This window comes from Protopterus annectens, chromosome 10.part0, assembly GCF_019279795.1.
Source record: "Protopterus annectens isolate FY-2018-M chromosome 10.part0, PAN1.0, whole genome shotgun sequence".
Classification (NCBI taxonomy): Eukaryota; Metazoa; Chordata; order Ceratodontiformes; family Protopteridae; genus Protopterus; species Protopterus annectens.
In genome coordinates this window covers 1,095,922,631-1,095,934,714 of record NC_056744.1, presented here as the reverse complement: position 1 = coordinate 1,095,934,714, position 12,084 = coordinate 1,095,922,631, and the positions used below count along the sequence as shown (strand labels likewise).

Below are 12,084 nucleotides of genomic sequence, written 5' to 3'. Positions count from 1 at the left end.
GATTTATGTTTTAAACGTATCTGCCCATTACAAATACTTGCTATATAATTCAGTACTGAAATTATTTTATTTCAAAAACATGTTTATGCCCACTTTATCTTTTTAAATATTACATTATAATTATGAAAAATAATGCACTGCATGTGTTAAAGTATTAACTTGGCAGCTGTAAACAAACACTTGTGCAAACTAAATTACACAAAGATCATAAAATGTGTGCATCAGAGGAAATTAGTGTTGCACTAACTACTGGATATGTTAGTGCCATATGCCTTTTCTACCATATTTTTATAAAACTGGCTCACTGAACACCGGGATAAAAGGAAATGCTGAATTTAATTAGTTGAAACAATCACCTCAAAAATCAGGCACATAAAGAGTTCAATGCAAATTCATGTTATAATTAGTAAACCAAAGTGCAAAAGTTTGCTTTCATCTTTAAGTGGCAAAATCTTTGGGAAGCCTTCTATCTCCTGGGAGAGATTTGCTAAGATTATAGAAATTTTCATCTTGTGTCAGGTTCCTTCTCAGATTTTTAGACATTTAGAGAGACAACCAACTAAATTAAACAGAAAGGAACTCTGACAAAAAAAAGATTACATAAAAATTTGCTGATTAAGTAGGAATTCGACTCCTCAGGTATTCTAGCACAGCTGATGTTCCCTTTGCAATGACGGCTGCTCTTGGATTGCGAAATGGATTTCCATCTAGTGTAAGGACTCTGTGGGGGAAATTAACAGAAATTTGTAAACCAATGGCTAACATTTTCCAAGCTTGTAATACAATATACAGAATCCATCACTCTAGATGACTTTGTTGTAAATTCAATCCAAGAAGAGCTGCTACAATATAGATAACTAAGCCACATAATGGCTATTCCTGTTCCAGAAGTCATGTATATGTCTATACCCATGACATATTTAAGTGCACTCTATCTTACAAGAAGGAATGTACAGCAATAGTGTAACATGGAGAAAGCAGCTCTTGAAGCTAGTAAGATACATAGGACCAAGTTTACCAGTACAAGATCTGCAGCAAAATTCTAGCACCCAAACACAAAGCGCATTCACTTGCTTCTACCAGCTCCTGAATAAGGGAATTAATCTAGAGCAAATAAAGTTAAGAAATACAATACTGACTGTGACAACATGAGGTAGTGCAAGCTATGCCAGAGAGAGTAGGGCAGTGGATGTGTAACATATGCCTATGTAATTTGCATATCAAACCAATTTGTACAGATGCTTGTATTGAAAATGTATTTGTAAAGTTGCTTGTGTTAAAAAAAAATGTACCACAGTGGGTCCTGCTGGGCTGAAACCTGTATGCCAGTCTATATTGTAACTGTTGAAATGAATACATTGTAACAGAGGATACTGGAAACAAAGAGGTTCATCTCAGTCCAACTAATTTTGAAAAATAGCCTGAAATTAAATTACTTGGTTTAGGCCATAAAGTTTGTATCTCACAGCTGTGACTACAGCCAGAGACATAACTGTCTGTGAGAAGCCTGACTTAGTAGCTCTGTAAGAAGAGTGGAAGTGTTAAAATTGTTTTACAGCTTCCAGATGCTGTACCACATCTTAGCAAAGCTCTGTGTATGTGTGTGTGTGTATTATGACATATATGTGCTACAGTATGGTTAAGTTTCTAGTAAAGGGAGTAGTGTGGCAACCACAGTCAGATGACCAGATGTAATGTATTTCTATTGCCAGCACTTAAATGATATTTAGATATTAGTGAGAGATGTCACTTTGCTCTGAGCAATCTGTTTGTGAAACCTGACGAACCTACGCCATATTGTCTTGTTCTATTAAGTGAGCTAGAGAACAGTAATTCTTTAATCAAGTCAGGAAAATATAGTGAGCTTAGTTAAGTATTATTTTTCTGTATCTGTTATTTTTAATGTCTGTTATCTTTAATATTATTTTTAATATTCCCTGTAACTGAAAATCTGGTGTTTACTGTAAATGGATATTTAGTATTTTCATTTTTTTATTATATTATTATTACATATACTTAAACTTTTCATTGTGGCTGGTCTTTTAGATAATATTTTAACCTTTGAAAGTACTCATTTATTTGGTGACACTGTGGCCACTCCTGAAAGCCTTGCTGTTTGGTCAACATTACTATTGGTATTAGTATTAATTTCACTCAGTACAATTGCTTACCCTGGCAACAGCCTTAGAGTAGCTGGCTTTGTGGGTGTTCTGGTGGCAGTGTATCGACCTTATAGCCTGGGCATAACTGGTAAATCTGTGCCAGCCTTTCCCAGGTGGGTGTGTGTGTAAAAACCAAAGCTCAAAGACAGCGTGTATGCCACTGACTTGGAACAGGGACACAGAGCACTGATTTCACAGAGAGGGTGGTGGAGGACTTAGCTTGGAACACCAGGCTACAGACTTAACTCTATATTTGTGTCAGTGGGGAGTCCTACTTGGGGCCTGGAGAGAGGGAAACCTAGCCCCAGGACGGGAGTGTGTTCTCTGTGTGCTCTTGAGGGAAACTGCACTTGGGGCAGAGAGCTGCATGCATCTATTTTTGTTCCAAGTGAATGTCCTTCACTAGTGTCAGTGGTGAGGAATGAGGCTTGATTATTGGCCCAGAGGAGGGATGTCACACTGACTAAAAAGCATGATGTTACCTGCTGCTTTTCAGGTAATCTGTAAGAAACACACTGTTTAGGTAAATTCCTGGAGTACTATATATATTACCTCACTCTGAGGCTAATCCTGAAGGTTCTCCTAGTAAGGAGGGTTTCCTGCTACATGTTCTGGTAGAAAAGTCAACATGCATTGCTATTGTCTTGGAACCTAGAACTGTAACATCTGCTGTAAATCTAGCAGAAATTTAAACTCCTGACAGTACAGTTGTGTGACTACTCACTGGCAGTAGATTTTTTTGAGGAAGAGGAATATCAGTAATCACAGCATTTAGGTTTACTTACCACTGTAACTACAGTACACAATCGATTATCCAAACTAATTGGGACCTAGGGTAGTTCAGATAATTAAACTGTTTGGATAAACAAACATAATTGAACCGGATTAAAAAAAATAAAATCTTGTTTTTTCTGCATGCAGGGAATACACATTTCAAGTATTCAGTGATTCCTATGGATGAAGAAGATTTTTCACAAGTGAATGGGCTATAAGCTCAAAAAACATGCACGAGCGAATATGTATAATGATTACATATTCAGATTTTATGATTTTTCCTACCCAAAAGCTTTGGAAGACTGTGTTCACATACCTGGCGTTTTGGATAATCGACCCTCTACTGTACCTTTGTCAGGCCTGTCTTCCTTAGCTGTTCTATCTATATGTACACCTTCACTCATTTCATCCCAACGTATGTACTGCGTGAGTGCTGCAAACTTCCTATACAAGTAATGTTTGTGCCCACTTGTGAAAATCAGAATAGAAATTCCTTAAAAGGGAAGTGCGCTTGTGACAGACACACTAAATTTATACAAAATATGAGAAGAAAATGCAACTATAATGACACGGATTACACAGCCTAAAATTTGTGAGACAAACAGTTACAAAATCCCATAAATCATATGGTAAAAATGGAAGTTATGCATTTAACGTAATGCACTGCATCCACTTTGACAGTTGGGTAATCCACCCTTGTGGCATTTACAACCTGGAAACGTCTGCTCACTTCAGCACTTACACTCCTCCCTTCTCCATTAATGCACTTGTGCTCTCTCAGCCACTCAGATCAGGTTTGCAACCTGAAACTAACAAGCAAGGTGAATGGAAAGCAAAGATAAAGGCAGAAGACAGATTTCACAGTTTAGTTGGTTTTGTCCATATCAAAATTAATTTCGGTTTAATAAAACACAGTGGAAAAAATATCAAAATACTGAATGGAAAACTCAATACCCTGGTCTAATTAGGAGTGAAGCAAAAAGCGGAGACATTTTTATTACTGCTAAATAGTGAAAAAGATTGCTTATGAGCCTATTTTTTTTCCATTTCACCAAAGACAAGAAATGGCTTAGCTGACTAATTTTCTTAAGAGCTGTGGAAGATAATGTCTGAAACAGAAGGCAGCAAATGAGATCCGAGGAGCTGAGACAGCACGGGTGTATTATGGGAGAAGGGAGGAGATTGAGCAGTGGAGTGACCATCATAGCCAAGAAGTTGCCAGCCTGGATCTGGCAGTGAGCAGACTACCCCAACAGTCAAGGTGGATGCAAGAGATGACATATGATCTTCTTATACCCATAAACTAAGCTTAAAGCTTACAGTTTTTTTAGTAAATGCATGGACACTTATCCAAAGTGCTGCCTTCAAAATATTTTATATTTCTAAGGTGTGCTGCAGATGAAGCTGCCACTCTGGGACTGTCTTCCCTAACATAGCCTTAATATTTTTTCACTTGCAACATAAGGCAAACAATATAGTGGGCCAATCAGTTTGATGACATTTACTCATTATAAAGACAGGCCCTCTTTCCTTTCATGGAGATGAACAGCCGAACAGATTTTTTTTAACTGGCTCTGGGAAATGGAAGAAACCTGCTTTAGCATACAAAATTTTGCTTTCAATGATACTGTCTTATAATGGACCACTGTAAATGGAAGGGTACACATCCAAGTAAATACCACTCAAAGTACTATATCCAATAATGGTTCTAGACAACTAAATATAAATAGAAGTTATGTTCTTACCATAACGTTCCATGTTAGTTGTCTTCTTCTCGCCTTCTTTCTTGCTGGATGGGTTCGGAGCCGACCTCGGCTCCGACTCGGCCACTCTAAAGCTCGAGAGTTGGTTCCACCGGCTCGAGGCTCCCCTTATATCCCACAATGCTAGGCGAGAATTACCTCAGATCTCGTTTGTGAGCTAGGCCCAGCTAATAATATAACCAGAAAAACTGGAAAAAGAATCCACCTCTATAAACAAGGGGAAGAAGAAAGGTGACCTAAAGCCTGATCTAGGAAAATATGCACAGCAGAGCATATACCTATAGCAAAGAGGTGGTAGAAAGAGAGGTCACAATCAAACTCCTCTAGGTCTGTCCAGGCCAGGGGGAAGGAGGGTGGGACGCAAGAAAGAAGGCGAGAAGAAGACAACTAACATGGAACGTTATGGTAAGAACATAACTTCTATATGTTAAGTTGTCTATCTCCAGTTCATTCTTGCTGGATGGGACTGCGTCCCTAGCACCTTGTCCCGGGTGGCCTAACGGAACAGACTCTTGAGAACAGTGGAACCAAAGTTAGCTCTATGCCTAGAAGCTAAATCCAACTTATAATGAGAAATGAAAGTGTGAGGAGTAGCCCAAGTAGCCGCTGCACAAATGGTGTCAATAGGCAGTCTGTCTTGGAAGGCTATAGAAGTAGCCAAAGCTCTGGTAGAATGGGCTTTAGGTTTGTTAGGCAGCTTTTGGTGTCTAATTTCATAAACAAGGGAAATCAGAGATGTTAGCCATCTAGATAATGATACCTTTGAAAATGAAAGTCCCTTTCTGCCTTCTGCATAGGAGACAAACAGCTGGTCAGATTTTCTGAATTGTTTGGTTCTATCCAAATAGTACCTTAACTGACGATGAACATCTAGCCAGTGTAATTTTTGTTCAGACCTATTGGAATATTGTGGAAAAACACAGGAGGTCAATGCTTTGATTTAGGTTAGGCCTTGAGGCTATCTTAGGCAAAAAAGACGGGTTGGTTCGTAAGGATACCCTGTCCTTATGGAACAACAGATAAGGAGGTCGACAGCTGAGTGCATGAAGTTCTGAAACTCTTCTAGCTGAAGTAATAGCTACCAGAAAGAGAGTCTTCCATGATAGCAATTTTAAAGAACAGGAGGCTGCAGGTTCGAAAGGGGGAAGAATCAAAGAACTAAGAACTAAATTTAGGTCCCAAGGAGGAGGAGGATTTCTTATAGGAGGTCTAAGTAGAAAAACTCCTTTCAAAAAGGCTTTGCAAAGCTTGTGGGACATTATGGCAGACTCTGAAATACCCACATGAAAATTAGAAATAGCTGCCAGTTGAACTTTAAGAGTAGAAGGAGATGAACCTGCATGGAAGAGTTCAGCTAGAAAATCAAGGACCATTTGGATGGAAGCAGTGAAAGGATCTATGTCCTTCCTTGAGCCCAATAGGTGAAACGTTTCCACTTACTCAAATAAATCTTTCTAGTGGAAGATTTATGGGAAGCTATCAAAATATCTCGAACAGAGTGAGATATTTGAGGAAGCCTGGCTAAGGTTGGAATTGGAGGAACCAAGCAGTGAGGTTCAGAGAGGGAAGGGAGCGATGAAACTGACCCGACTGATGGATCAAAAGATCTGGAACTAGGTCCAGATGCCAAGGTCGCTCCAACAGAAAATGATGCAGAAAGGGGAACCAAACCTGTCGAGGCCAGTAAGGAGCAATGAGGATCAACGAGGCCTTCTGAGCGATAGCTTTCTGTATCACTTGAGAGATTAGTGGGAAGGGAGGAAATGGAAATGCATACAGAAGTCCCCGGGGCCAAACTTGGACTAGAGCGTCTCTGCTGGGCTGGCCTGGTAAAGGGAATAGGGTGAAATAATCTCTGCACTTGCTGTTTTGGGGAGTAGCAAAAAGGTCGCAGCAAGGCCGACCCCACTTGAGAAAAATTTCTCTCACAACAGAGTCTTTCAGAGACCACTCGTGAGGCATGAGGATAGCTCTGCTCAACTTGTCCGCGATTTGATTGGACTTCCCGGGGATGTGCATTGCTATCAGAAACCGCTGAGAAGAAATCGCCCATTGCCACAGTCTGAGTGCTTCTCGACACAGGGGGTAGGACCTGGTTCCGCCTTGTTTGTTGATATACCACACTACGGACATATTGTCCGTCTGGATTGCTATCGTTCCCAAGGGAAGAGAGTCTTGAAGGGCTTGCAACGTTAAAAGCACTGCTCTCATCTCTAGAACATTTATGTGCAAGTGGCATTCTTCTGGTCGCCATGTGCCCTGGACAGTTCTGCCCTGATAATGCCCCCCCCACCCGATCAGGGAGGCGTCCGTTGTCAGTGTAGCAACCGGAGGGGGAGGAACAAAGGGTCTTCCCAATAAGAGCTGAGGGGAAGACATCCACCATAGAAGATGATTCCTGCATATTTGCGTGATCATAATGGTGTGGGACATCGGAAGTTGCTGGTATGACCATTGTGTGAAGAGCATCCATTGAAGGATTCTCATGTGGAATCTGGCTAACGGAAGCAAAGGAATGGCAGCCGCCATAATCCCCAATACTTTCAGAACTAACCTGGCTTTGACTCTGTTGCTGCTGAAGATGGCGAGACCAGTTTTGTATGTCTGTTATTCTCTGATCTGTTAGCCTACTTGAACATGTTGACTGGGTCTAGAATTGCGCCTATGAAGGTAATAACACGACAAGGCGACAAAACAGACTTTTCGCAATTTATTGAAATGCCTAAATTTTGACAAATCACGAAAGGTGTAGTCCTAGCCAATAGAAGAAGATGCTTGGTGGGAGCTGTGAGGAGCCAGTCGTCCAAATATGGAAACACCTGGAATCCTTGGCGTCTCAGGTGAGAAGCTACCACTGCCATGCATTTGGTAAACACCGGGGCAGTGGTGAGACCAAAGGGCAGGGCCCTGAATTGAAAATGACTGGTTCCCAGCCTGAAGCGGAGGAATCTTCTGGGCGTCTGTTCATTTTATGTGATAGTACGCATCCTGAAGGTCTATAGAGCACATCCAGTTTCCTTTTCCCAATAGGGGAAGGATGGACTGCAGCGTGACCATCCGAAATCTTGTTTTCTTGACTGACTTGTTCAAGATACTGAGATCCAAAATTGGTCTCCAGTCCCCTGTTTTCTTTGGAACTAAAAGAACCTTGAGTAGATTCGGATCCTTGCTGGTCTGCTGGAACTGGCTGAATTGCTCTTTTGCAAGCAGCTTTGAAATTTCCAAAGCTGCAAGATCCCTTTGAGCGGTGGAACATCTGGAAGGGATTTTTGATTGGTTTGGAATGCGAACAAAGGGAATGGAATAGCCTTCGGAAAAGATGGACTGTACCCATTTGTCTTGAGTCAGGGATAGCCAGGCTTCTGGGTACAGTGACAATCTTCCCGACTGCCTCCGAAGGTGGGCAGTCGGGCAACACCTCAGGGATGTTGAAAGGGCTTATCAGAGAAGGCTTCTCAATTGCCCTGGTTCTGCGGACCCCCCCTGCCTCTAGGGCGACGTCTACCATTGTTGTTCCCGCCTCTGCCTCTGGCGGGAACTGACTCTGTCGTCAGGCGAAGACCCTTGAGATTGTTTGCGGAACCACATTTTCCCACTTTTCTGACCTTTGGGGTAAGGCCTAGAAGGAGTAGAAAAACGGACTCCGACGGCAGAAAGAGTCTTGCCATCTGTCTCGCACCTAGTCAAGGTTTCTTTCACTTGAGGACCAAAAGAGATGAACCAACGAATGGGGGAATAGTGAATGGCGGTTTAAAGGGGTCCGCAAAGTTGCATAGCCGCATCCAGGCATGCCTACGTAAGGCCACACCTGTCCCTGCGGCCCTGCTCGCTCCATCAGCCGCATAAGAGAGGAGGCACATGGAGGAGTTGGCTATGGAGTTCAGGGTAGCCAGCTGAGTGTTCATCTTGTCTTGAAAACCCGCAGCCGTAGGATCCTTCAACATGTCACTCGCTTCTTTGATCAAGTCCCTTTGAAGACGAGTAAAATGGCATAGGTAGTTCAGCGAACGCATTGCAAATGTCGCTGACGAGAACATCCGCTTCCCGTACCTGTCCATGAACCTAGATTCCTTGTTAGGTGGATGGACAGGCACTGAAGGATCAGCTAGTTCCTTCTTAGTGGCAGCAGCAACCACCATAGCATCCACAGAAACCTCCTTTTGTCAGAAACTGTTTATCTGCTGGTGCTGTAATGAATTTTGAGGGTCTCCTGGGAGTGGGGTCCACTGAATCAGGAGCCGTCCATGCCTTTTGCTACCACCTGCATGAGGGGTCAAGGGAGACACCCAGGAGGTGGAAGGGCGAGAGCCAAGCGCCTCAAGGTACACAGATTCATCCTCCGAAGGGTTGAGGGCTGGCCAATTTCCCTCTGCTTAAGGATTTCTAGAATATCTGCAAATGAGACATCTTCAGAAGGGGAACGGGGAACCCTCGAATCCTCTAAATCTGTGTCAGAGGTGGCGGACTCAGGTGAGTCTATGTGTTTCCTCTTACACTTTCTCTTCGAGGGGCTCTTCTGCCAAATCAGGAGAGGCCTCGAAGAGGATGAGATCCCACAGGGGATTCCTGAGGAGCTGGCTCTCTGCGGTCCGGGATGAGGGAGTGAGTCGACTTGACCTGAGGCACAAGAGGGGGACGGAGCCGACTGTGGGGTAGAACCAGGTTCTAACACACTCCGCATGACCTCGAACGCACCCCTGTCAGGCAGAGCCAGAGGTCCCGCTCAAAGCTAAAACCTCCCTCGGCACCGACAGTGATGGCTCGAGGCGATGTCGGAGCCGAACTCACCAGCGCGAAGCCCGAGAGGGAGAGCGGGGTCGGACAATGGTCTGATGCCACTCACCCCCTCGGAGCCGACGATGGAAGTCCAGCGCCGAGATTCTTCTAAGGAAGAAATTGGAGCCGACGATGGAGCCGATGACAATTGTATTGGCTCCGACGCTACCACAGTCTCGGTTCAAGCGCCCGGCTCGAGCTCAGCGGAGTTGGAGGAGGAACATATTGAGGGACAGGGGCAGGCATCGACTGATGAGTCGGGCTCTGAAGCATTTGGGCCAGTGCCTCGGACTTAAGAAGTCGACTCACTACCCTCTGAAGGTCATGGTCCGACAGCCTCGATGACCTAGAGGAGTGAGATCTATGGCTCCGTTCAGACAGCAGAGGAGATGCTGGAGCGAATGAGCGGAGCCAAGGGATGGTGACCTAGACCTCTTCCTAGATGTCGGTTCCGAAGGTCTGGTCGGAGCCGACACGGAATTCTAATACCTCGGCTCCAGCCGGAGCCGAGAAACCACAGAAACTGTAGACTGAGACTCATCGGCTCCAGCCGGAGCCGATGTAGACGGAGGTTTCGTAGCCTTAGGTCCCGGCTCAGTAGCTGGATCAGAGGACCTAGAAGCCTTGGAGGGCTTTCCGAAGAGACAGTAAGGGAACCCTCAGGCTTGAGTAAACCTCTCAGAATCAGTTTGTTTTTCTTTCCTGCAGGACCCTGGGGCTGAAGCTGTGGCATACAGCACAGGAGTCCTGCAGGTGCAAACCCAGGCAGTAGACACAAGAAGTGTGACCGTCTGTCAGAGACATTTTCTGACAGCACGAGTCACACTTCTTAGCCTGAACCTTTGAGTCTTTAGACATTTTAGAAAAGTGTAATCACACACACCCAGTCAAACACACTGATTACACCCTATCCTATTTTAAACTCAAAAATAAAACAAACTACCAAAGTTTTAAATTATGAGAAAAACACACACACACCACTAGGGGATGAGGAAGAAGGCCTGAAGGCCCGAGGGAAGAACTTATAAGTTCTTGTGGAGAAAAAATGGGATTTTAGAGAGAAGGTGGGGGAGATTCCACTAAACTAAAGGAAACAAGTGTTAAAATTAAATTTAAAGGGGTTTAAGTATACTAACTTTAATCCAAAGTTACTCACCAAGAAGCCGGTAGAAAACCAACACCTCTATCGCTGTAGCGGCAAACGAGATCTGAGGTAATTCTCGCCTAGCATTGTGGGATATAAGGGGAGCCTCGAGCCGGTAGAACCAACTCTCGAGCTTTAGAGTGGCCGAGTCGGAGCCGAGGTCGGCTCCGAACCCATCCAGCAAGAATGAAGGCGAGACAGACAACTTAACATCAAGTTTTTAGCATGTCATTTATGGTACAAGATCATCCTTCCTTGATGGGTTCATTGTTTTGTCTACCAACTCCACCAATCGCAGCACAGATCTGGTATATTTTCCTCTTAAATTACCACATGTAGGCACATCCATGCAACTCACAAAATATGGTAGCTATAAAACATAACACACAAGCAGAGTCTGCAAGTTTTCCTATAAAATAGCAAGCACTTTTTTCAAAGCCACATGCTTAGAAGTATGTACTTGCCCAATTCCAACAACTAAGGTAGACTGAGAAGGCCTTCATCCACAAGGGGCTGGAGGGATGGTACCTTTGGCGCATTTAGGAGGGTCCTTCTTTCAGCTCATTTGATATGGTAATAGTGAATTTGTTGCATCAACAGTGAAGATGTCCAACTCCTTGAAGGACCACTAGTTAGGTTAAATTCCAAGCTGTTACAACCCAAGCTCAAAGACATACCTCTGAACTGTCCAGATTTTCACAGAACATCCAGATTTTTGTCTTTTATTTTTGGTCCATTCTTCATAAAATATGTGGTCTTCTGACAAATCATTGAGGACTGAAGTCACTAAATAATGACATACTTTTGAGTTCAGATGTCATTGCCTTCAGAAAATGCATGCTAATGCAAAACCTGGTACTGTAGCAACTTTCTAAGTTTATAAGAGAAATATTTAAAATGAGTCTATTTTTGGGTCTGTCTCTCTCCATTAGTTTAGGCTTTCACCAGATATCTTGCATTATGAGGTGGAGATGTATGATTAAAGGAGTCACAGGACTGTGCAAATACGGAGTTCAGGGAGTTCTGAAGCACTGACTTAGTGAACGGAACCAAACACCTCAGACTGCAGTCGACATAACACAAGGGAATGTGTGCAACGAAGACCAAGCTGCCACAGTGCAGGGGGTTATAGTGAAGATCTTCTTGAAGCAAGTGGCAGAAGCAGACATTCCTTTTCTTGACTGAGTTTCAACTAATGAATTTGCCAAGGACTGCTTAATGGCCAGACAAGAAAAAACAATGCAGTTGATAAGCCGCCTAAAAATGTTTGCTTGGCAACCACAAGCTCTTCCCTCCCTTCATACAGAAACAGCAAACTAGCTGTCCTCCTGAAATCATGCACCCATTTCACGTAAGGTGTTACTGTATGATCAGGGAACAAAGGACCTTTTCAGTCCAATGTATGCTCCCACAAAGAAAACCAGATTAATTGGTTCAGGGATAACTCAAAAAAGCACCTTTGCAA

The 12,084-nt window shown here is 43.5% G+C and overlaps 1 protein-coding gene across 1 annotated transcript in view; it reads right to left on the bottom strand.

Moving 5' to 3' along the window:
* Positions 1 to 317: 317 nt before the first annotated feature.
* Positions 318 to 12,084, bottom strand: part of LRRC40 (leucine rich repeat containing 40) — a gene marked incomplete in the record, with an annotated part of 881,899 nt that continues 870,132 nt past the window's right edge. Inside the window, 1 exon segment of the mRNA XM_044085837.1 lies at positions 318 to 721. Within this exon segment, the coding sequence (XP_043941772.1) occupies positions 616 to 721 (106 nt within the window).